The sequence below is a fragment of the Pangasianodon hypophthalmus genome, chromosome 10, assembly GCF_027358585.1.
Source record: "Pangasianodon hypophthalmus isolate fPanHyp1 chromosome 10, fPanHyp1.pri, whole genome shotgun sequence".
Taxonomy (NCBI): Eukaryota; Metazoa; Chordata; class Actinopteri; order Siluriformes; family Pangasiidae; genus Pangasianodon; species Pangasianodon hypophthalmus.
The window spans coordinates 12,810,690-12,835,250 of NC_069719.1; the positions used below are offsets into that span (position 1 = coordinate 12,810,690).

Sequence of the window (24,561 nt, forward strand, 5' to 3'; positions counted from 1 at the left end):
GCATTGCACTGCTGCCACACGATTGGCTGATTAGATAAGTGCATGAACAAGTAGGAGTACAGGTGTTCCTAATAAACTGCTCTGTGTTAAATATGTAAATGAAATTGTATGAAACTTCAGTAACCACCAGGGATGGTGAGAATCACCTGAATACCTTTTTGTTTGTGTACATGCATGTTGAGTCCTTTCAGCAAAGCCATACAGTGACATACGGCTTTGCATCTGCAAGAACTAGCTCTGTAATACAGCCACTGGCCAATTTCTCACCAGACTGTCCCTGCTTCCAAACGACAGGGAACCCTGTCACTGTGACATACATTCATACCTCCTCCAGGGGTGGTGAGATTCACCTGCATAATGTATGCCACCATGTCATGAGGCACCAGACATTAACTAACTGGAAAAGTGTTTGCAGAGGATAACCACACCACACTGGGAAGGGTGATGTTACTCAGGAGAAGGTGCACAGTGAGAGCCAGGTAGCAGCACAGACTTCCTGGGGCAGCAAGTCTATGAGTAATGTCGATGAGGAGTAGGAGACCTCTCTAAAGAGTAGCATATCACAGTAGGGCTGTCTATAGGCCATGGTGATGACCAGCTTTCCTTAGATGAGGAAGCCCCTTGTGTCTTTGCTTCATGACAGATGAACAGTTGATCTGAGGATCATATGGCTGGAATTTGTGCTAAATAGTACCATAAGGCATCACAAAATGGGATGCTTTAGATCACATGACTAAAGGCACGATTTTGTAGCCTAGCTGCAGGGCATCCCTTACTCAAACTGCTCTTTGTAATGCAGCCTAAAAAGATATTAATTTTGTATGATCAAGTATGAAAATTGGCTTCCGGGCCTCTTCCACTTTTTTGCCTTTTATTTAAAAATGCATATAAATGTGACCGGATTTGAAAACTGCTCTAAACTCTGCAACTACTAGAATCAACCATAAAGGATTTACAGTATTTTGGACTTAGTATTATACTCCAAGTTTACTATTACAATAATGTTTCTTTGATGCAAAATGTGAAAACAAAAGGATAATAATAATAGCAGAATAATATTGTTTTCCTTCCCTTTCCGTTATCGTTTTGCCAATAAATAAGCCTTTTCCAAGAGTAGTGCATTGAATTTTATTTATCTAATGAAAATCTATTGCACAATACAATACCACAGCAAGCATTTGACAAGTCTACTGATTAGAGGTTCAAAAAGATGCAATCAAGCTGTATGAACACTGAAACTTTTTAGAAGATTGTTGGTTGATTTCACTGTGGCAGTCACATCCTCCTCTAAGGCGTCGGTCTCCTCAGAAGACCACGCGGGCGAGTTCAAACATCACCTTTAGATTGCACAAAAGACACAGATATTTACCTCTGGATAAATGTAGCCATTTAGGTGCAACTTTTTTCCTTATTTATGGACTACAGGTGATGAACAAAATAAAAACCCTCACATAAGGGTGCAATTTTATGATTAATACATCATGCTTTGAGACATAGTTGCCTTTTGTTATTGAATGATGTCACTACTTGGCTTCCATAAACTGAAGATGGGGTCAACAATGTGGACAGTTTTACATTGCTCTAATACTTGTCCTGCTTTAATGCCCATCTACATGTGCTACAATCCTTAAATGGTTATGCTTACACTATGTTTTTCAATTTTGCTTTAAAGGCTCTGTCATTAAATTTAAATTTGTTATAATTAAATTTGTTATTATTATATAAACCTACAGTAATCACAAAAAATGATTTTTAACTGAGAATTGATCATCTTGATTTCCTATTGAAATTTCTGTAACCTCTATTTGGGCGGTATTTTATTTTCATGTTATATTCATTAAGGATAATAGCTAGGCATGCTGCATTTTATACTATTGAGTTAATGCGATAGTCAAGAAGCAGGTAGGCTTGTCAGTGGATTTGAAGGCAGCAGACACATGAACTGACCTCAATAGTGATCAGGATTACAATCATCCACTCCAGACGAAGACTGTGCTTTTCACTAAGATGATTCCTCATCAGGTCTGTCAGTTCAGTGCAGTGCTGCAGCTTTTCATTCACAACCTACACAACACCACAGGAACGCATTAGGACCACCACCATTTTATACAAGTCACACAGTCAACTACAGAATTACTGGCCACAACCGTTTCTGTGCTGACTTGGATGTTATGTTTGGGGTCATTATCCTATTAAAATATTCATCTACAGCCATTTCCTAACTTTCTGGCAGAGACAACCAGCTTTGGGGCCAAAATATCCTGGTATATAGTGAAATTCAACAACCCCTGGAGGTCTAGTCTCAAAACAGCCCCAAAGCCTCAATGATCCACCACCATATTTTACAGTGAATATTTGTGCCCCCCATGTACCCATGCATACAGATGATGCACAAGGCCAAAAATAAACCACAATAAATAGACGAAAGCACTATATATGATCTGTGTATATAAGTAAGATATGTGATATGTATTTATCACTAGATATGATATATATAGGAGGAGATCCTTACTATTTCCTCCTGTTATAGAAGAAGAGGTAAAAACAGAATAAGGCTATAAGATTTTCTGGGTGTGTTTATTGAGTACAAACCAAAAACTGATAAAAACAGATGTGATTATTTAATATCATTACCTTCACCCTACGGTTGATACTGAGAAACTGACATGTTTTGTCATACAGTTGCTCCAGGTCCTCTCTGTCCCAGTAGAAATCAGGAGTGATGAGAAGATCTGAACTGAGGTTAATGCAGTGCCTGTAAAATGACATAATTAAAACATAAACAAACTCCAAATTTGATATCCCGGTTTTGCTATTCTACAGGTGGTTTCTCACCTCAGAGCAAACAGTTCTCCTATTTTCTGCAAGACCTCTGCCCTGGACAGTTTGACTGACTTCCCAGACTTTAGTGTCTGTTGGGGGAGTACATGACTGTCTTTCAGATGTGACTGTACAAAATGCATTATGTTTAATTATCAAATGATTTATATTTAGAATAATTCCTATACAATAGATTCTAAATCTAAATGTGCCATGTGTCATATTAATTCTATAATAAATAAATCAAATGGCATTGCAAAATACTGTCCTATTCCATATATAAATGCTTCTCTTGAAATGGATGTATAGTATAGATTTCATCATATAGATTCATCACATGCAGAGTTTCAGATGCTGTTATATATAAATGTACACTAAATAAGTGGGGCTACCTCTGGAATTGGCTGAATAGATTCAACAAAGTTATCCAGAGAGACCTCCCATATCGCCAGCTTAACTGTGATAAAATCATTTTTAAAACATGAATAAAAGGCTAATGTTAGGGGGAAAAAATCTTCAAGACAAGTGTAATAGCAGGAATAATTTCCAGCCCACCTGATAGAGACAGAGCATTAGAAAATGCAAATTTCTCCAGAAGGACTTGTTCATAGTCCATGTCGCTATTAAATATGAAGTTTCCCCGATGCAGCTTTGTACTTCCTCTAAGTTTTTTGTAAACAAAAAACATATGTCCCATTAGACCTATATACTACCTTGATATGCAGTACTACAGATGAATGTATGTAAAAGTCACACATCATAACATACTCTCCTACTGAGTAATTGATCTCTTCATTTTCCCAGTGGACCAAAGCCACCTCATACGGCTGAATCTCATGTTGCTCCAATATCCGCATCACATTCTTTATCTGGAAATCAAAAATGTACGGATACACAGAAACACCTGTAACTAAAACTTATAAGCAACTGTGAGCTTTTGAGATTTTTTTCACAAGTGTGGAAGTTGAATGTAAACCAGACAAAAAAAAAAGAGACTGAGACAGGAAACATTGAATGCTCTTTTACTCACAGTTTTTTCATCAACATTCCAGAAAACCACTGAGCCTTCCCTATGGAGGAAAAACTCTTTTTAGTATTAAACAGGAGTGTCCAAGTTTATCCGCAAAGGGCCTGTGTGTCTGCAGGCTTTCATTTCAACCAAGCAGGAGCTGCACCTGATATATCAACTGATTAAACAGGTGAAATCAGGTATGGCTCCTGCTTGGCTGGAAAGAAAACCTGAAGCCACACTAAACCTTTGCAGATAAGACTGGACACCCCTGGTTTAGAACTGAATTATGAGCAAAGAGCAGCAATGTGAAGACAACAAGCATTTCAGCTTACCTGAAGAAAAACATCATAGCAGAGTCGTCTGGTTTTGATGCCATTTCTGTTCCAATCACCAGAACATTAGCTGCATCTAAACACAAAAAGATAATGACGGTGAAAAAAAAATCATAGATCAGTCATGTTTATGTATTATGCAGTGAAACCGCTGATTATAGCATTACCATTAAACCAGTTAAACATCCAAAGGAAAACAGAAGAAGCAAGTGATGCTACACTTCAACCAACCTCTGGGCAAGTCTCTTATTTCAAAAAAGCCATTAGCTATTAAGTCATGGCAGAGAGTAGGTAGGTGGTACTGTTCAGCAGTTGCATAGGCAACACATTGCATCATATCCTGTTAAGAAAAAATCAGGTCAGCCAATTTTAATTCAGCTCTTTTTTAATCATTTACAATTTTAGTCATTTTAATCTGAAAGAGGTAGGACAGCATAGAGAACTGTTCTCTATGACATGGTCACTCTAGATTTATTCCCACCAGCTGAGAATAAATGACTTGCCTCTTCTGGGGCTGGCAGATTGGCTCTGGACGGCTGTTTCGTCCTTGGTCCCTTTATTGTCTTTTTGCCAGGCATGCCCACTTGCTTCAGCACAGCTTTGGTGGTTCCAGTGGATTGAAATGTTCTGTGTATATTCCATGTTTTGAGTCTCATGCCATGTTCTGGGTTAAAAGCAAGTCTGTGCAGGGTTCCTTTTCGCAGTCCATAAGACCAGGCATCACTACATGTGATGGTGTGATTGCTCTTGCGGTGTGTGTGAGGTCTGTGTGATGAGGCAGGACATTTCTCCAGCCTTAGTGCTGTTCCAGGGACTAATCTGGAGGAAAGTGTCCTCTCCAAAGGCTGATGCAGTCCCCGCGATGTCAAAGCTGTCAAAGACCTAGCTAGCATACTTAGCTCCCTGTGTAAATAAGAAACATGGTCATTGCATCATTAGTCGGCAGCGAGGTTTCTGGCAGTATCAGTGGATTCATTTAACACTACTGTGTTTTTCAACCCACTGACCTTGACAGCAATCAGCTAGCTAGCTGTCAAAGTCCTCCATTATTATAAAACTACCTAACTTTATGTTAAATTATGTCTCTTAATTTTTTTTTTGCATTAAAACCGGGTACAGTGATGATCTGCAGAAGTCATGGTGACTCCTGACAAATAGCATCAAGTACCGTTAGCTGACTAGCTGGTGTATTATGACAGTACTATAATCCGCGTAGCTAGCTAACGTTAGCTGAAACTTCAGTCTACTCTGTACACTAAATCAGTTTAAATTCAGTACCTACCAAGTGCGCTCTTGCAGAAGACAATAAGTAACTGTCATATCTGAATTTACCTAACGAGCTACTTTCTGCGTGCACAATTCAGGCTCTGACATTTTAGATGAAGTTTGTTTTGAACAAATGAATGGAGGTGGCACTTCTGCTATTGCTGACATCACGCAGTACGTTCCCCACGTGGGTAAACGTAAGCCCCGCCCATTTCAGAGGCTGCGTCCCAAACACAGATGTGTAGGTTTAATACATGTGTTTAATACATGTGATGCTTCTCATTTCTTTAACTGCGCCACCTCTTTTACTGTACTTGCTTCTCCTCGCGGAGGAAGGGTGCAAGAAAAGGAAATGAGGTCAGGAGGAATCAATAACAGTGTTTTTACCAAAAGAGAAACCCTCTCTCACTGAAGCGTCTCTTTAAAGCGACTTTAGTGAATTCATAAATGAATTATGACATTAATTGATTAAAATAATCCATTTTTATCAACAAAATTATCAACAATAATAGATAATAATAAACAAGATTCATTCTGTATTTGGTATTCTTATGGTATTATTTATTGTATTTACGTCACGCGCTACAATAAAACTTACTTCCGCATAGGAAGCACCTGTGTGTCTCCTCTCTCTCCGATTCCTCTGAGTGCATTTTAAGACATTTTAAGAATCAGTTTTAGGAAGCACCTGTATGTTTTTTAAGCCGCACATTACCTTACCATTTATTAAACAAACACTAGTGCTAGTTTTTCATCGTGTCCAGCCACATTTTAGTCGCAGCACATTAGAATACACTGTTAACACGTTAGAAAAAGTTGCAGGTGGACCTTCAGAAAAGTTTGAGATTGTTGAATGTCTTGGTTGAGCCCATGCTAATTCCTCAGCAGTAGCGAACTTTAAATTCAGCGAATCCTATCGGGTAAATTGTTATTTTAATCTTCTGTCCGTCTGCCGTGACGTCACGCTGCAGTGTGTAAGGGTCTTGTGTTGTCAGAAGCAGCAGCGCCCCTATCGGTGGACTCAAGTGTTGGTGTGTTGCTTAGAAACATAAAGCGAAACATTGTGGCCTTTCTGTTCAGGACACCAACAGTCGAGAGGATCAAAGAAACTAAGCTGGTAAGGATTAAAAAAAACGACTGGTTACTGTTTTCGTTAAATATAACGGAAACTTGAGCGGTGTCGTCATAATTCAGCTAATTTTGCATAACTGTAGTTATGCAAAAAAATCCAGCTGCCTACTTGAAAAATCCAGCTGCCTACTTTCGAAACCCACAGAAACGATTAACAACTCTTCACTGTAGATTCTAGTTTCTTATCTGTTATGGAGCCAGTTTTAAATGTTGCTAGGACTTTTTAAAAATCAGCATTATATTTAATACACAGCGTTTAAAAGTTGAAAACCTGGGGTACCCCACGTGGGGTCGCCTGAGTTAAGAGGTTGTAGGGCATTTTTAAATTTCACTATCCATCATTCATTTTGGAGTTCCTCTTCTGCCCATATAATTATGTCCACCTATTTGAGTCCTTAAAATGGGGTCACTGGGCAAAAAGGTAGAGAACCCCTGAGTTATTCTGCACTCATAACATTAACAGGTAATCACAGTGTATCCTTGCAATGGAAGATTCAGTAATGCAGCAGCACCTCCACCACTACAAACAGGCCACAGAGTCTGCCCGAGAGGAGCTAGCAGCCCTCCAGGCCAAATATCAAAGTCTCCACTCACAGGTATGATATCTTTAAGCTTTGTGTTAAAGGATCAAGTCTAATTTAAACATGTCCTTCATGCAAACTTTATGTTTTAACTCGTCAGCTGGTGGATTGTCGGTCCAAGCTTTGCTCTCAGGAGACTACTGTGAAAGATCTGAGAGAGGCAAATGACAGGTACAAGGAGACAGAGGCCAGACAGGCATCTCTCATCAGTTCTCTGAGGGAGCGCATCCACAACACAGAACAAGAAATGATCTCCATTGCCTCCTCTAAAAACATTACAGATATGAAATTACAAGCACTTACCAAGGAGAATGAAGATTTGAAGGAAAGAACATTACAAATGGAGACTCAGTCCAAGTGAGATTTGGTTATTCATCTCTTTTGATAAATTGTATCCGTATTCCTTTATACGCATGGAAAAATTCATATAAAGTTTGAATGATTTCTTTCTAGGGAGCATCTTAAAGAATGGAACAAGACAAAGCAAGAGGCTGCCGATTTTCAGAGGAAGTGTGAGGAATTTTTATCCAGACTAGCCAGCAAGCTTTCTGTTGATTTAGCTGAGAATGATAAACTCATGGAGACAGTTGTCTCTTTGGTGAGTTGATGATGAGCTTTGCGTTCAACATGAATTTTTAAAAGTGTCCATGTTCCTGAAACTTGTTTGGATCTTTAGGTGGATCTGTGCTGCAGGGAGAGAGATAGACAGAAGACTCAGATATGTGCCCTAGAGGAGAGTGTGAAATCCCATGAGGTGGAGAGTAAAGCCAGCAGAGAAACAGTGAGAAGACTAGTGGCCGATGTGGACCATGAACAGAAAGTCTCAGCTAGCCGAGCGAGTGACCTGAACTCTGTTAGACAGGTATATTCTTGTCCATTTATCTGAGATTTTGCAGGAATGTAACGATTCTGATAAATGCTTGTTTTTAGTGGCATGTGCAGATCCATGTTGTTTTCTTACACTGTGCAGGAACTTGATTGCATACTGCTAAAGAAACAGGGCTTGGAAGCAGACAATAAGAGCCTGAGGAACAAGCTGCAGGAAAATGAACTTGCCCTGGTTGCTGCTAGGGAGGAGTGTAGCTCTTATGAGAAGCGTTCTCAGGATCTGGAGCAAAAACTGCTCATGAGCCAAAATGAGGTACAGGCACTACACAGTCGCATGGAGTCCTTTTTCAAAGAAGTGCAAGTTCTGCTTGGAAATGAGCCTGCTGTTTCTCTGCCTAAAGAAGAAGATGTTCTGGAGAGACTCAGAGAAGTCTGCAGAAGAGAGAAGAGCAGCACTGAGGTAGTGTTAACACATCGGACAAAAACCATACGTTTTATTATTTCCTATGGCTTACTGATTTGGTTTTGGTTCAATTTTTACATGAAAGTAGTTCACTATGGTATTCTATTCACATGCTAATTCTGTTTGCATATACTACAGTCTGTTACTGGGATGGAGGACAGAGTGGCTGCAGTGTTACAGGAACTTGGCAGGCAATCAGAGCTGCACAGAGCAGCAGAACAGAGGGCGCAGCAGCTCCAGAACAAGATGCAAACACTGGAGTCAGAGCTGTTCACCGCAGGAGTGAGCAAAGATGAGCAGAGTCATGAAAAACAACAAGTGAGCTCACATAGTGGTGGAAAGATTACATCTCTGCGTCTTTCCACTTCAGTGGTTGTATTTCTTGCCAATTTAAATTGTGGGTTGTCTTTATTACTTCAATACAAGTGCAGAAGTGACATTTAATAGTTCCCTGCTGAACTTAATTTTTTAGTTTTCTGTTTCTCATGCAGTACTTGCAGTTTCTGGAGCATCTTTCAGAGAAAATGAGAATTGAGCACATAACCACAGATGTGGGCTTTGACATGCGACTTGAGGCCATACTGACACGTGCAGAACAACTGACTAGACAGGAGGGAACAGCTTTAGTGGAAGCCAAGACTCTGGTTTACAGTCTTCAGAAAAAGGTTTGAAAGTGTTGGGTACCTCTACAAAATCATTTGACCGTAGCTGGTTTAAGATTATCAGTGACTGAAGAATAGTGAAGAATGTAGATTATGTGGCTTCCATACATCTTCCTGATGCCTGTCAGGTATTTGTGCTTTACTATATTATACTATATAAACTATATACTATACTACTATATTACAGTGTACTATACAGTGTATATCTTACAGAGCCATGAGGCATAAAAGGTCCTCCAGTGATTTGTCTAATTTGACACAGTCCTTATTATTGTGTTGTAATCTATGCTGTTTTGGGTGCAGTTGAAGGAGCAGAAGCAGCGCTTAGAGAGTAAGGACCTGCACATGGATCTGCTACGGAGGAAGGTGGCCCAGCTGGATGAAGAGAAGAGGAGTCGCTCAGCTCTGGCCGTGGAGAGGGATGATGCTACACTGGCCAGCAGGAAGCTGCAGAAGAAGGTGGAGCGGCTTCAGGCTGAGCTTAATGCCATGCGGATCTCCACCACTGACCTGAAGGCCCAGCTTTCTCACACCAACGAGCTCAAGGTAGAGGGGAAGAGAGCTCTGACTCACATGGCAACAAGAGGCAGAGTGCCTTAACCCTCTTTAACTGGAGATAAATTACTATGAATGAAAAATGTGTATATAGTAATGGAAATACTGCTGTGCTACATAATTTAAGGTTGAACATGATAAGTGCTAAATGAAAATAAGAGACTCTGTTGTACTTTTCCACATAATTTCAATCCTAACTTCTATAAACATAAAAATCTTACAGTAGGGTTCCAGAGTGGTGCAGTAGCATTCGACCTATCGTCTAGAGATTCTGATCCAATCCCAACAATGCCACAGCCATCCACGACCAGGAGTCCAAGAGAGCAAAACTGGCCATGCTCTTTACTCTCTCCCCTGTCAGTCATAGTGACACTAGCCAGTCGTGGGTGTCTGAGCTCATGTATGCGGAAGAGGGTAAATAGCACTTTCCTCCAAGTGTGTTACACTGCCCTGTGACGCCGCATAAGCAGCAGTTGGAAAAGATGTGGTTGGCTGGCTTCACATGTCTCGGAGGAAGCATGTGATAGACGTCACCCTCCCCAGTGGGTAGCTGTCATATGGGAGACCTGATTGGTGGGTCTAAATTGGCCAAGGCTAAATTTTAAGAGAATATGGGGGGGGAACAAATCATACAATACCTTAGGCATTGCTTTGTTTGGTGCAATAAGATCAGAGTGATGGAACAGAACAGAACCATTGAAGATCAGTCTAAGAGTCTGGGAAAACTGGAGAAGAACAAGGTGAAAGTGGAGAAGAGACTTGCAACAGTGAAGACAGAGCTCCAGAATCAGGAGCACAGAGCCAGAGATGAACTACAGCAAGCACAGAGACTGCTCCAAAGCCAGGCCAGTGCCATGGCAGAGCTCTCCCACAGAGAGAAGAAGGTAGTGAATAGTAACTATTACTCATACAGTCTGAATGATTCTGCATTCTGTAAGGTGGGATGTATCCCATCTTCCCTCATTATTAAATGACCTCGCTTGCCTTGTTTTGTGTTACAGCTGCTGGATTTCTGCACTGTCATCGCTCAGATGTTAGGGGTGAACATGCCAGCATCTGTTCCCAGCTGTGAGGTTATCAAGAGGCTGGAGGTTCTTATTCATTCAGGTCATCACTTTCCCCTGGCCAACCAATGTGTAGTGCAACATTATCAGCACCACATGGCACTGATCCCAGATGCCCCTGCATGCTCTATCATTACAGCAGGCTCTACAGGGCCTGAAGGACCAATACACCCTCCATTAACCACTACAACTACAACCTGAGCATCAATGCCAACATCATGTTAAAAAAAAATAAATCAGTGGCACATTATTATATATAGTATTTACCAGACACTGCATTAGGTATGATTTAAGAACACCTGTAATTAACCAACTTAAATGTGGTGCACATTGTGAATGAAGAAATTAAAATATTTTTCTGCTGATTCAGATTATTATAATAAAAGATTATTATTCTTACATTGTGATATTTGCATATCTTACATGACACAAATGACTTCTTTGTTTTATAGTTAAAAACTAATTAAGTGTTGTACTCTGGCCATGCATAACAAGGGAACTCTTAATGTAGTTTAATGTTTGGTTGTAAGATTAATACAACAAAATCCACTCACAAATCCATATTATGTGTATACTGTCTGTATTTTTAACACAAATTCTTCTTAGGTCTGAGCAAACTGTACATAGATCAATATACTATTAGTGATTTTCCACAGAATACTGTATATTCATGACAACTTGATTATTACAGTAAGTTAGTTATAATTAATATCAGTCTTCAACAGTGACAAATCCAATAAATCAAACAATTTTAAAAGCAAAAAGATTACATGCCAAAAATACATATAAAAATAGTTCCCATATATAGCTCTTTAAAATGTTGTTTTACAACACATTTGTTATAAGGAATGCAGTTTATATTCTTTGCATTAAATCAAATTTCAATACTTTCCATGATTAAATAAACAAAACTAAAGTAATAGGTCTTAGTAGATTGCAATATATATTTTCAACAGTATTTCCATTTAAAATCCAGTGCCATCCAGTCAAAATACTTTTCTGTATATATTTCTCCTTTTGAAATTTGGAAGAACTAGCTGTACCACCAGCAACCACCTGTCCTACAGCATATTCATTTTCAGTGCAAAGAGTTTTTTCCAAACATCCACACAAGACATGAGTAAACTTAGCAGCTCTATTTAGCTATACAAAGACACAAACATGATCAGCTTTGGATACTAATCTAGTGGTCCCAGTCAGAGTAAAATCTTTCGAGAACTCAGAACTGAAGACTGTCTAATGTAAAACCCAAGCTCACATAGGTGGAGGCCCATTTGTGTAGCTGAGCATAGGATGGAAGGAGTGGGCGAAGTTGTTAGACTGGGAGCAACTGTAGTCCTCCTCAGACATAGGCACCAGACAGGCCAAGGCCACCAACAGCAGCAATAGCAGCTGCACAGGCAGTGAGGCCCAAAGGACTCGTCGGATGAAAGTTCTACACCAGGAGGGCGACTCCTTCTCCTCAGAATGGGAGGAATCGGATCCAGCGACGCTGAGAGACCTGCTCGCACAAGGGACACAACAGATCAGGCAGACACATTCAAATGCAATATTTAGCATATAACCTGAGCTAACAGTAGAGCCTTGCTACTTCTTTGCTACATCTTCTTTGCTACTAAGATCTAAGTGGACTGCTGCATAAAATGTATACATCATACCCTGTGTATTTCAGGGATTTTCTCTGTACTTACATATACTTGCCAGATTAAATATCATGCACCTTGACGTAGGATACATTACTGTCTTTGGTATTACTGGTATTTGGTATTATTACATATTACCAAATAACATTTGGTTCGCATTTTCAGACAGGTTTAGCTGCTCAAGCCAGACAAAGACAGGATAAGCCTGAAGAAAACGCAAGGCTTTGCTTATATTTAGCAACAAAAAGGTTCTTTTAAAAGAGCGTTTTTCTTTCACATTCTGTTATTGTTAGAGCTATTACAATGCATGCCAAGAAGAAAGATTGCTGTCCAGCAGTTGTTCTGGGAAAGCAGCTGCAGCGCCACATAGAGGTTTCTTCTGGAATATCAGCTTTCACTGCAACAATTTACACCATACACTCTCAGATTAAAGCTAGTACTACTACAATCATGTTAGAAATCCTAAATAAATAATTCAAACTCCAGTTACAAATACTAAAGAAAAAATCTTTATCTAATATATATAATTTAAACATGTAGAGGCTTCACTTTTTATGTTATATAGTTCAAAAAAAATCTTGATTTATATAGTTTGTATAATTTATAAATCTACATTTTGGATTTGACCCATAATGGCACTTTGCAAGAGCCGCTTTTGAGGTGCCTGGGTCACTGAGCCTATATACTACACTCTAATGACTTCACCACTCAGTAACTCTCATAATGTCCCAACGTGCCAAGCTATACTCTACAAATGGAGAACTGGGAGAATCAAACCACAGATGGCAGATAGGAAGGGGAGGAAAATGGTGGATTAGTTATTGAGAAGATGTGAGACACAAGAAAAAGAGGAAGACAATAAGATAGGCTGCTGCCAAGATTTTGTTCATTGCAGACACTTGCTGGCTACAAGGATGATGGAAAATTTGCTCAGCAGCAAATTGCTCAGCAGCAATAATATTTTTCAGCCATAGATTATAAGCAGAAAAATATAGCACTGAGATGATACTGGAAGAAACTCATTAATTCATTCATTTTTCTGGTGCATGTCCTCCTGCATGTCATCTGTCTAAGACTCCTAGCCTAAGCAGTGTCTAGAAGCACAGAAGATGATGGAATCCAGTGACATGAGCCTTTAGCTAAATTCTGCAATGGCATTTAAATAAATAAAGGTCATCTGACTGGCCTGGCTAGCCTGGCATTAGTCACATGCACAGGGTTTAGTAAATGTTGAGATCAACCCAGCAGATGACAGTGTCTACAGTCAGGTCATGGGTTGAGTTCCATTATCTTCCAGGTGTTCTAGAAACCAGTAGACAGGTACCTGTAGTGTGGACTGCTCACAGAGGGTCCAGGCTGTGACAGACTACTTTTGCCCCGTTTCTGTTTGCAATGAACAGGGGGGTAAAAGAAAGAAAGAATGTTTCAGTCCAGGCAAATAAAGACAAAGCTACTGATGAAAGAAACCCAAAAGAAGACCAGGAACTCAAATGAGAGGGTGACAGGAATTCTCTGAAAGCAAAGAAACTGGTTCCTCAAAACACATCATAGCAGAAAACCCTAAAATACTGAAACAGATATATGAAATACTGGTACTTTTATGTAGAATTCAGATTTAAAATGTGTTTCATACACTGTATAGAACTACAGCTTTGTGTTTTAATATTACTGAACCAGTGTTCTTTGAGTGTTACTGCATGGGGGTATAGAAGGTCCATGAATACAAGGAAATGTGTTGGAAAAACTAAACAAGGAATATGGGGTTGTAAAAACAAAATCACATCATAGTGCTGAATTGGTTTTAGATGTGAAGGAAGAAGGCAGGGTCTGAATCTGGAGGGACACTGATACTGCACAAGTATATTGAGGTGTCAAGCGTGTCTAGTGGCAACGTTCTAGGGACATCAGGGACACAAATAAAAATCTATTGCCTTGATGCGATAATCACTTTCATCCTTGCATAGCCCCAGAACGTTAGGATGGTTTGTTACCGATCGGTGGCGACTGGGAGTGCTTCGTCCAGACACAGGACTCAAGGAACCGGATGTGTCCAGTTCATCAGCAGATGACCAAGATGACAGATCCTGACAGTAAGAAAAATATATGGGGCAAAAAATCAAAAACTGAGCAAGAAAAGCAGCCTTTTGGAAGACAGCTGCTAATCTGTATTAAAAATCTCATACCCAAGCACAGTACTGAGATAACAGCTACATACATGGATTAGTAAGGGATAAGTGCTAAATTAACTTGCACAGCAGCTGAGTAAACATATAAAACAAAAATACATGCTAACTTTGAGCAGCAATTTGTAGTTAACAGGTGCATTATGAAAACACTGCAACATGAAGGTACTGTCTTATTCCATATTTTGCAATGTACTGACCTGTTGACTGCTAGTGATGTCCAGAGTTTTATCCAGCTCTCTGATGTCTCGTGTCACCTCTTTCAATAGCATCTTGAGCCGGTTACCAATGACGTGCACCTTCTCCTTGGCTTCCAGGCATTCACTGCCCTCTGAGTGGACCAGTAGCTGCAGAGACATGTCCTGCAATGACGCCACCTTCAGCTGAGAGTCAAGTAGTTCCCGACGGATTTGCTGGTAAAACAAAGCAAAAAGAGATTCACTACTAGTTATAGATTTACAAAAGTACATACTCAAATATTGATAAACTATGCTGTACCGAGAGGGTTTTATGATGTTCGTGCAGAGTGTCAGTGTCCTGACTGTGATCGATGGGGACAATCTCATTTCTCCTGCGGTCAATATTCTCTAGCCACAGCAAAAGACCATGACTCGTTTCATGGAAGTCCTGCAGGACAAAGGTTTATGGTCTACTGTCAACATTTCATTGATAGAAAGAGACACCTAAAAAATTACTAAGTCACACCTACTAACCCGAAATTTTTAAATGGTATGACAGAGGAGTTAATTGTTTATTGTAATAGGAGTTGGCAGACTTGCCTGGCACTGCATTAGTGCATCTTGGAGAGAGCTCCTCCATTCATCTAGAGAGCTGGTTAGCCGCTCCCATCGGTTATTCATTTCCCTCAGTCGGCCCTGAAGCTCACAAGAATCCTCACTGTCCGAATGCACAAACTCAGAACTGCACAGATTTATGGACAGCACTATGGCCTTCCGCTTGTCCACAGCCTTCTGCAGCTCCTGGAGAGTAAAGTGAGACTATTACTTAAGAAATCTTGGAATATAAGTGGGACAAAGGTGACATGGACCATGGTTTTATTGCAGTCAGGTTGAGATGGCTGACCTTGAGCTTCTTGATGCGCAGCTCAATGGTTTGGATATCAGTGCTAGCATCTAGCTTCCGCTGCTGCTCCAGCTCCTCTTCAGCCTGGTCCAGCCAGGTCCATATGCTGTTAAGGTCTGAGTTAAATTGTTGCCACTGCTGCAGGTTCTGCTTCATGCGCAGCTCTTTACTGAGAGCCTGTGCCTGCAGCAGTTCCCAGCGCTCAATTACCCCTATAGGGCAGAGGCAGAGAGGAACAGTATGACAAAAACCACTGAGTAACAACTGTACGTATATATAAATATGTGTCACAGCAAATACATGAAGACTATACCACACTGCACAACAAACAGCTAGATGTTAAATAATCTAATATTTCCTGATACAGTGTGAGACTTGATTACAAGTACCGGAGGTCTGTGATTCTGAGCTGTTGGGGTTCACAAATCCTGCCAGCTTGTGTCCTTCCTCCTTCAGCTCACAGCCAACCCTCTTCACTGTGTCAATACTGTCACGACACTCCCCAAGCAACCGCATCTGCCAAAGCCAGAGAGAACGCCTCAATCAAAGAATGCAAAGCAAAGTTTACATGAGATATTAATTTTATACTGCAATCATTTCGCTGCAGCTCCATCCATTGGACTCTACTTCAGCTTCTAGAAAATCCATGTCTCTAGAGGACTCACATAGCCCATGTACGAGGCGTCCAGCTCAGGGCCAGTAGGTGTGCGGCTGCGGATGATATTCTCGGTCTGCTGGAGGTGGAAGTGACTGACGTCAAGGGCCTTCCGGAAATGAGTCTCAAGAGAGGCTGCCTCCCCTGCAGATGTGCAAAGTAGTTACCATCAAAGTTGGAAAGGTATCTGAGCTTGCACTGGAACAACAACTGAAGCCAAACCATAGACGAAGACTACCATTGCTGTATGCCATGCTTTGTGATATACACGTCATTTACAGCTAATCTCCACCAAAAACACATTAAAGTTAAATATGCTGTATTGGGTTTGGACAAAAGTGTGTTTATGGGCATTGTTCATAACTCTCTACAACCAGCAATCTTTTATAAATAAATTTTATATCCACATATTTAGGTTTACTCAATGATATGATTCCACTTGTTGATTTGCAGTTGTTAGGGATTGTGAATAATACCCAAGTGTTTAGGAAATACACACAGAAGAAAAGAAAACACCTTCAGCAAACACAAAAAGCATCAGTCACATATTTTAATTCTACGTGCAATAGGTTAAACTCTGAGAATTAACCCACAACAAAATAAGGAAAAGGAGGTTAGAAAGTACTGCAGCTAATGGCAGCTGTCTGACGGCTGTGCTGTGATTGGGTTTGTGAGTAGAAACTGAAAATAATCAAAGTCCCAAGCAGCAGGCTGTGAATAAACTCTTTCATTTTGAGTTATGTGCACCAGCCCAGAAGCATGGTGTGGCCTCTTTTGCCTACCAGAGATGGATCTCAGTGTTTTCTCTGTTAGTTTTACATATGCCTCTGGGCTCTCTGGGATCACTACATCTGGAAAGAGACATATACAATGCATACAGCAGAGTTTTGGCAGTATGTCTTAAAATTTGACTATAGGAAATTACTGATAGATGGTTTCAATGATTTGACATACATAATGGTACAAATGTACAGGTACAGGTATTATTGGTCAATGTAACAGTTTTAAACAGATTCAGATGTCAGATTATGCTTGGGAAGAGCATTGGGCTGTTCTGTTACTACTTGTGTGTGCTAATTATGAATCATTCCAACTGTAAGGTCAGTTCTTGTATTTTAAACATAACACTATGCAGTCATGATGTAGTTTAAACACTCTTGTTTACAGACCTTTATGCTATTTACCAGAGGCTGATTCAGAAGTACATACTGACCTGAGAGTGCAGATGCTGAACCCTGAAGGTATGCGCCATCCTTGCCCTCCTCGCCTTGCTCTGAGGATCTGGTGGCGCTCTCTAGGCCACGACTCAGATCATAGTCATGGTCCCATTCCAGGGGAATGGAGTCAACACTAGCTGGAGTGTCTCGGCCTGACTGCTCAGCCCGAAGTGGGACAGCTAGGGAGGCAGATCGGCTTGAGGAGGGCACCGGAGAGAGTTGACTATCACCTAGACGCTCACTCCATGGAAGGCTGGACACATCAGCTGGCTCGTCTAAATCATATTCCCGATCCGAGTAGGAAATATCATGCTCGTCATCTGTGAACTGCAAATACACAGGACATACATCATGCTAAAATCTCATCCAGTGGAAACAACTGACAGTGAGAGGATAAATTATATAAATTATTCTACACCTGCAATTATCTTAGCAGGACTAGTTAAAAAAAAGCATTTACCTGTACCGGTAGATGGATGAGTTTCTTGTAGTAGCGTTCCACTCTTCCACAAACCTCTTGGCAGTAGCGCTGTAACTCCTCCAACTCTTCTTCTATAACTGCAGCATCCAGAGGCTCACTCTTCTCTATCAGTGCCTCCCCATGCTGCAAGATGTGCTCAATCTTGGTTGTGTTCAGTGAGATCTCCTGCTGGAATGCCTTCATGGATGACCAAAGACCAAAGACAGCAAAGACAAGAGAAACATAAAACAAATATATATATTTATTCACATTTTGTGAACATAAGTGTAAAGCAGTAAGTAGTTCATGCTGATGGCTCAGTGGAGGCTCACCCTGAGCTGTTTGATTTTGGCCTGGACATCACACTCAGAGAAGTGCTCAATGTTAGTTAGTTGGAGGTCCATCTCTGTTAGCCACACCAGTATGCTGTCTCGTGCTGTCTCAAACTCCTCTCTTTGGCTAATAAAGTGCTGCAAAGCAAACAGGACACAACCAAATTAAACAACTATTTAACCATTTCATTGTAGCATATAAGCATTTTATATTTTGGGTGTTTTTATTACCTTTATATTTTAGCCTAAAGTTTAGTTTGGTTTTACATATTCTATAAATTTGATGTAGTTTTTTACGGCTACATTGTTTATCTGTGTTTTGCAGTTTGAAACAAGGTAGACTGAACTAGTGCATTTCAGTTCAAACGTGCAACACATTTTCAACACCATTCTCACTGGCTAATGGATCTTATGTGATGATGTGATATGCACAGGATATGCCTGAGTTGAATAGCTTTGCAAAGGATATAGTGATCCAAAAAGGATTTGTATTTGGATGATCCTTTGGAGATTTGGCTTTGCTTTAGAGCCATGAAAGCTAGTGTTGATCTCAATCAGAGTTTGTTTTAAATTTTAACAGTTTAAAAATGCAGCTTTGAGACATAGGTTTGTGCCCTGTTGTCATGCATTACAGTATATCTAGTGATTTAATATAAACCAAGACTTTTTTTACAGAAATCTTGTCTAAAATTAAAACCTAAACTAACAGAAAAGGTGCAGTAAGTGTACAGACCTTGAGCCGGCGCAGGATAGAGGACACTCTTCTCTGCAGGTTATCCCAGCGCTGGTTTCCATCATGTGCCATCTCCCGTAGACGGCAAGCTGCATCTGTGCGATTCTCTCGTGCCAACCGTCTGTACTGCTTATTAATCAGTTCAAGCTGAGTCAGGCTCTCATGCACCTGCCTCTGGAAAGCCTGTTTAAGAGTAAGTAATTAGGATAGGGTAATTGTGAGACCTGTAATACTCCACACCTATTTAAGATTCTCAGATTAATTTTATTAATCTTAATCAGATTAAGGTCAAAAAAGAAAAAAAAACATTGTGAGAATACAGAATAAACATTGTGTGAACCATACCTCAAATTTCTTCAGCTCCTCCTTGGCCACTGTATAAAGCACACCAGAAGAGTTTGGTAAGGCAGCTGTCCTTTCAGACATCGCCAACCATTCCTCAAAGTGGGAGAAGTCATCCAGAAACTTCTGCCAGAGTCGCCAGGTCTCTTCAATCCTGTGAAGAGGAAATCATACAAGGAAAGAAAAGGTTATCTCCCTGTAACTGTGGATGAATCACTTGTTTAAATTCACCATGATGGGCCAAACTCAAAATGATTAAACAATGCAATTAATTATATCTTGATCAATTAAACTAACTAAACTAACTAAAACTAATTTTTTTGGCATTGTAAAATGAAACTCTCAGGTCAAGTAGTCTTACTTGAGCTTTCTCTCCATTGACATGGCGCAGATGCTTCTCCAGCGGCGGTCCAGGCTGCGTGTGGCCTGTTGGATAGAGTCACATTCTGCGTCCGTGGCACAAGCATCACAGTCGTGAAGCAGCACCTCACACAGATTCAAAACAGAGGCCACACCTGTGCTGTGCTTCTCTATGTCTCTCTGCAGCTCCTGAAAATGCAGTATATGAGTTGATGTTATACCATGTTTTACTCAATAGGATGGTGGTAGTTTTTGTGTGCATGAAATTAGGTCTAATACAAATGTGTGTAACTATACCTGCTGCAGATCCAGTTTTCTCTGGATCTCCTGAAAGTCACAAGTGTCATAGACGATAGGTCGAGAGAGCTCTGTCTCAATGTGGGCCAGCCAGGAACGCAGGCTGCTCATGTTCTTATCCAGCTGCTGCACAGCTACCAGAGTCTCCCTCAGTTTTTTTGTCCTGGTTATGCACAATGGAATATGGGTCAGACACACGGTATACTCAATACCACTGGAACAGATCAATTTCCCTAATGCACAAGAGTTAGCACACATATTTTACAGAAAATCATGCTAATAATGAAAGGTTTTTCAGTTCTGTAGCTTATGTGGTCTTACCTAGCACCGATGAGGTCGAGCAGGTGCTGCCAGCGATCACTGACCTTCACGAGTTTGTGTTCTATCTCTGACGCTTTGCTCTCATGGCTAGCTCTGACTAAACGCTCTCCCATCTGCTGGAGCTGCTGCTTATCCTCCTGAGCAGCTGTTAGCTCTTCCTGATAGTCCTGAAGAGACATACAGAGAGATAAGTCAGGCCAGCTATAGGTGATAATGGCACATATAGGTACTGTTTGTGAGTTTAGGCCTTTTAACTGTACTTCCATCTACCGTACATGTGATATCAACTGGTTTACCTTTCTGAGTTTCTCGATCATCTCTTCGATGCTGATGTCACCATTCTGGGAGACCTTGTTCTCCATATGTGTGAGCCACTCACACAGCTCTCGGTACTTCTCATTAAAGATGGCCCACTCATTCAGCTTCTCACTCACCTGCTGCCTGCGCAAAGACAACTGCACGAAGAGACACAATAATACAGGCATTCTTAATAAAATGCACAATATTGGCATATTATTTCCATATGTGATACTGTAATATATACATACCTATACATCTGTTGAAAATAAATAAAAAAAAGTACACGGCTACAGATGAGTCAAGCTGTAGTAGCAGTTTGCATAGGAAGAGTAAAGATGTACTGACTGTTAAGCGCCCCTAAAGCTCTTGCTGTGATATGAAAAGCATGCACACATCCTGTGGTCTATAGAGACATGCACCGGATGCCACTCAAGCAAACCGACAGGAAGGCCTTCTCTACTGCGAATCTTACTTTCGGTCTCAGAACTAATTACTCTCCATAACTTTTTAAATAGTGACTTAAAATGCATTTAAATAGTGACTTAAAATGCATATATATATATATATATATGTGTGTGTGTGTGTGTGTGTGTATATATATATATATATATATACACACACACACACACACACACACACACACACACACACACACACATATATATATATATATATATATATATATATATATATATATATATGTAATGCATTTTAAGTCACTATTTAAAAAGTAGTGATATATAGTATATATTATAGTATATATTATAGTATACTATAATATTAGTATATAAGTCATACGACTCAAGTGAGGAAGTTTGAGAAAGATAAGAGCTTTTTCAGTCTCTGCCAGTAAGTTGCTTTAAGCGACCTTTCAGTAAGACATAAAACATCCAGAGATATACATCCTGAAGCTGGAGCTCACACAAGGTGCAACATCACCACCTATCGGCAACTTAAATATTTACATGAGTTTGAAAAACGAAGTAATATACATTTTGAATATAAAGTTTTTCCACAGCATTTTATGTGTCATATAATCTGTTGGATAATAAAAACAATTAAGCACCTGGTGACAGATCTCCTCCCACTGGCGCTGCAGCAGTTCAATGCGTTCCTGTAGCACACACAGGTCTTCACTGCTAATATAGCTTGAAAGAGATTCTCTCAGCACAGTCAGATGAGCCAAGTCCTCTGTCCAACCATCAAACATGCTCTCCAAGTCCTGCATTCAACAGAAGAGCTAATACTATATAAAAAGTATATGTTGTATCTGTCAGTATTTGGAAAAAAAAAACATTTGAGAATTTGACAGTTTGGTTTTCCTGTTAATGTCAACATTAATTACATATTAATATATTAACATTACTGTTTCATTAAAGCCACCAGTCATTTCCTAGTATGGTAGTGTTGCAAGTGGTACCTTGCAACGTATCTGCTCAGCCTGCAGCTCCTCATGATGATCTGGTAGAGGCTGTGAGAGCTGACGTTTAAAAGCCCGCAGTTTATCCTGAGACCCTCCAATGCCTTCCTCACATCTCTGCCAATCCTGCTCGCAAACAGTTTTTTTTTATTTAGTCAGTTTCTTTCTGCTCACGACTTCCAAAAATTGCATACCAAGAAAGAGAATCTACTGCACCTTGGAATCATCTAAAAAAAAATCTCCCTACAGTGCAATAACACAATAATGTAACAGAGTAGTACTATAATGTATAGTGCTGTACCCTGAGTAGGACAGCCAGCTCTCTCTTTTGCTCCTCCAGGCAAATGTTAGCATGTCTCCAGCGCTCCTGGATGCTGAGCAGCTCCTCATGCAGGGATACTTCTGCCCGACTATCTGCAGAGAGCAAAAGCTGCCTCCCAGCCTCCACTGTCAGAATGTAACTGCCTTGCTGCCTCTGCAGCACCTTCTCTTTCAGCTACAGAGAGAACATAAAGCAGGGAGTGCCAATCAGAGCACCAATCAGTGTTATTACAGTTTTACAGTGTTATTACAGTTAAAAATATCATATGGTTACATGGCATTTCATTTCAGCTAGTAGTTTTTAATAGTGTGTTAATAGGTATTGTTTGATTTTTATAGTTTTTGTCTTCTGCATCATTATATACAAATAAAATGGTTTCCAACATCTATTATATTATGATTAACTGGGAAAGAAGCCCAGGACTAAATGTAAGACAGTGGGAAAGCAGTGTGCCACATGAAGTGTGGTTCTGTTTACCTGCACAGCATCCAGCATAGCTCGGGCCTGCTGCAGTGGTACTGTGGATCCAGGCTGCAGAGTATCACTATGCTGCGAGATCTCCGCCAGCCATTTGCACAGCTTCTCTAGCATCTCTCTGTAGCGCTGCCACTGGCGAAGCAGACTGTCTATGATTCCTCTACGCTGCTGCGCCCGCCTCACCACCCCCTGCCACTGGTTACTTAACAGGGCCAACTTCAGCTTGAACTCGTCTCTGCAAACAAGGTGGTTAGGGTATATCATGTATCCCATGTATAATATGTACCTCTATAATTGCTCATCAAATCCCAATAATCAAACATATTCACCTGTCATCCACCTGTCCATGCTCAAGCATATGCTGTCCATCACTGATGATGGAGTGAAGGATCTGCTGTCTGCTGAACATCTCTGCCTGAAACAACTACATTACAAAATAAAGATAAAAAGGCTGCCCACTGCTCCGGGTGTGTGTTCACGGTGTGTGTGTTCACTACTGTGTGTGTGCGCTTGAATGGGTTAAATGCAGAGCACAAATTCCGAGTATGGGTCACCATACTTAGCCACACTTCACTTCACTTCACATACAATATGTACATAAATTAAGGTATGATCAGACATGTCACTGGCTTAGCTTTATTCTTTAGCAATATGCACAACTTACCTCGTGAGTTTTCTGTTGCTCCAATAAGCTCTGGAAATTTCCTGAGATCTCCACAGCCAGCTTCTCTTCCGTCTGCTCCAAGAACTCCATCCATGTCTCACACTTCTCCAGAAATGTCTGCTGCTGCAGCAGGGTGGCCTGCAGTTTACTGCAAAAAAAATACCTATGTTTATTAAGCCAATCAATGCTAAAATATACATCTTTCATTCTCAGGGTCGTGGTAAGAAAGCATTAGCATAAAAAGATATAACAAAAATTACTGTGACAACATGTTTTTATATCCTTTACATAAAACAGTAATTGTGTATTCCAGTGCAATACTGCAATATGCTAAAGCAGGCAAACCTGAATCTCTCAGTGGTCTGGGCTGATATGGTGGCCCAGTTCCTGTTCAGGTTCTGCATGCGTTTAATCTCTGAGTCACTGAGGGGCAGCCTGTAGCCCAGCTCATTAAGACGCTCCAGGTCTGGAGCCATGCTGCTGAACTTCAGCATCTGTTTCTTGAGTTCTTCCATGCGGTCCTGGATGACTAACTGGTCACAGGAGCCATTGGGGTCCTGACATTTTAGAACCTCCTCAGCTTCAACTGTCCACCGGCTGAGAGTTCCAAGCTGTTCACTGAAGGTCTCATAGTCCTGCATCCCCGCCTGTAATTAATGAGAGCTGTCATAACAAAAAAAATGCACACCCACATATCCTGTTATTTTTCCAAAAGCCAGAATTAGAGACTGAACCTGCAGGGCAGCCTGCTGACGGCTGAGAGTCTGATCCATGGAGCTAAGACGCTGAGAAAGGATTTGGTGGTCAGACTGGATGGAGGCTGCAGCTGAGGTGTCCACCTGCTGTTTGAGCTGTTCGCCTAGCTCCAGCAAAACCTGCAGAGAGGCTTTCACTGGCGCCTGAGATCGCAGCAACTCCTGATGAAAGTAACCGTAGAGATATAGCACATGGAATGAGTTAACATTAATGATTATTATAAGGACTTATAAGGGTTATCAGTTTTAAAGTACATTTAGACATACATAACATATTGGAGAT

The 24,561-nt window shown here is 40.6% G+C and overlaps 3 protein-coding genes across 18 annotated transcripts in view; 1 reads left to right on the forward strand and 2 right to left on the reverse strand.

Moving 5' to 3' along the window:
* Window positions 1-1,114: 1,114 nt before the first annotated feature.
* On the reverse strand, window positions 1,115-6,389 carry rmnd1 (required for meiotic nuclear division 1 homolog). Of its 4 annotated transcripts, none has more exons than XM_026934466.3 (12): window positions 6,259-6,389; window positions 4,668-5,067; window positions 4,396-4,504; window positions 4,165-4,240; window positions 3,851-3,890; window positions 3,589-3,689; window positions 3,376-3,482; window positions 3,213-3,277; window positions 2,836-2,912; window positions 2,635-2,755; window positions 1,948-2,064; window positions 1,115-1,337 (listed from the first exon to the last, which is right to left on the reverse strand). In XM_026934466.3, exons 2-12 carry the CDS (start codon window positions 5,055-5,057, stop codon window positions 1,305-1,307), a joined length of 1,236 nt encoding a protein of 411 aa, XP_026790267.3. In that variant the 5' UTR covers window positions 5,058-5,067; window positions 6,259-6,389; the 3' UTR covers window positions 1,115-1,304. The 4 variants fall into 4 exon arrangements, with proteins under 4 accessions (XP_026790267.3, XP_026790266.3, XP_026790265.3 ...); XM_026934465.3 differs by lacking the exon at window positions 6,259-6,389 and adding an exon at window positions 6,029-6,182; XM_026934464.3 differs by lacking the exon at window positions 6,259-6,389 and adding an exon at window positions 5,447-5,613.
* Window positions 6,390-6,414: 25 nt separating this feature from the next.
* ccdc170 (coiled-coil domain containing 170) lies at window positions 6,415-11,150 on the forward strand. The gene is made up of 11 exons (XM_026934463.3): window positions 6,415-6,547; window positions 7,025-7,157; window positions 7,243-7,499; window positions 7,596-7,740; window positions 7,819-8,004; window positions 8,113-8,430; window positions 8,572-8,751; window positions 8,925-9,098; window positions 9,399-9,641; window positions 10,319-10,534; window positions 10,652-11,150. The coding sequence occupies exons 2-11, from the start codon at window positions 7,047-7,049 to the stop codon at window positions 10,913-10,915; spliced, it is 2,094 nt and encodes a 697-aa protein (XP_026790264.3). The 5' UTR covers window positions 6,415-6,547; window positions 7,025-7,046; the 3' UTR covers window positions 10,916-11,150.
* A 127-nt stretch (window positions 11,151-11,277) lies between these two features.
* Window positions 11,278-24,561, reverse strand: part of syne1b (spectrin repeat containing, nuclear envelope 1b) — a 73,107-nt gene continuing 59,823 nt past the window's right edge. For 8 of the 13 annotated variants that reach the window (XM_053237319.1, XM_026933834.3, XM_053237318.1 and 5 more), the window contains 27 exons: window positions 24,258-24,440; window positions 23,869-24,170; window positions 23,524-23,671; window positions 23,189-23,283; window positions 22,860-23,094; window positions 22,362-22,556; window positions 22,061-22,186; window positions 21,707-21,862; window positions 20,637-20,795; window positions 20,341-20,507; window positions 20,020-20,182; window positions 19,724-19,911; window positions 19,366-19,516; window positions 19,021-19,203; window positions 18,288-18,425; window positions 17,956-18,153; window positions 17,492-17,822; window positions 17,061-17,129; window positions 16,289-16,422; window positions 16,013-16,139; window positions 15,624-15,835; window positions 15,320-15,520; window positions 15,039-15,167; window positions 14,741-14,953; window positions 14,349-14,441; window positions 13,682-13,740; window positions 11,278-12,215 (listed from right to left, as the gene is read on the reverse strand). In XM_053237319.1, the coding sequence (XP_053093294.1) occupies window positions 11,969-12,215; window positions 13,682-13,740; window positions 14,349-14,441; window positions 14,741-14,953; window positions 15,039-15,167; window positions 15,320-15,520; window positions 15,624-15,835; window positions 16,013-16,139; window positions 16,289-16,422; window positions 17,061-17,129; window positions 17,492-17,822; window positions 17,956-18,153; window positions 18,288-18,425; window positions 19,021-19,203; window positions 19,366-19,516; window positions 19,724-19,911; window positions 20,020-20,182; window positions 20,341-20,507; window positions 20,637-20,795; window positions 21,707-21,862; window positions 22,061-22,186; window positions 22,362-22,556; window positions 22,860-23,094; window positions 23,189-23,283; window positions 23,524-23,671; window positions 23,869-24,170; window positions 24,258-24,440 (4,602 nt within the window). In that variant the 3' untranslated portion in view covers window positions 11,278-11,968. Of the gene's footprint in view, window positions 12,216-13,681; window positions 13,741-14,348; window positions 14,442-14,740; window positions 14,954-15,038; window positions 15,168-15,319; window positions 15,521-15,623; window positions 15,836-16,012; window positions 16,140-16,288; window positions 16,423-17,060; window positions 17,130-17,491; window positions 17,823-17,955; window positions 18,154-18,287; window positions 18,426-19,020; window positions 19,204-19,365; window positions 19,517-19,723; window positions 19,912-20,019; window positions 20,183-20,340; window positions 20,508-20,636; window positions 20,796-20,888; window positions 21,162-21,706; window positions 21,863-22,060; window positions 22,187-22,361; window positions 22,557-22,859; window positions 23,095-23,188; window positions 23,284-23,523; window positions 23,672-23,868; window positions 24,171-24,257; window positions 24,441-24,561 lie in introns of those variants that run through there. The other 5 variants (XM_053237320.1, XM_026933837.3, XM_026933838.3 and 2 more) reach the window with 4 other exon arrangements.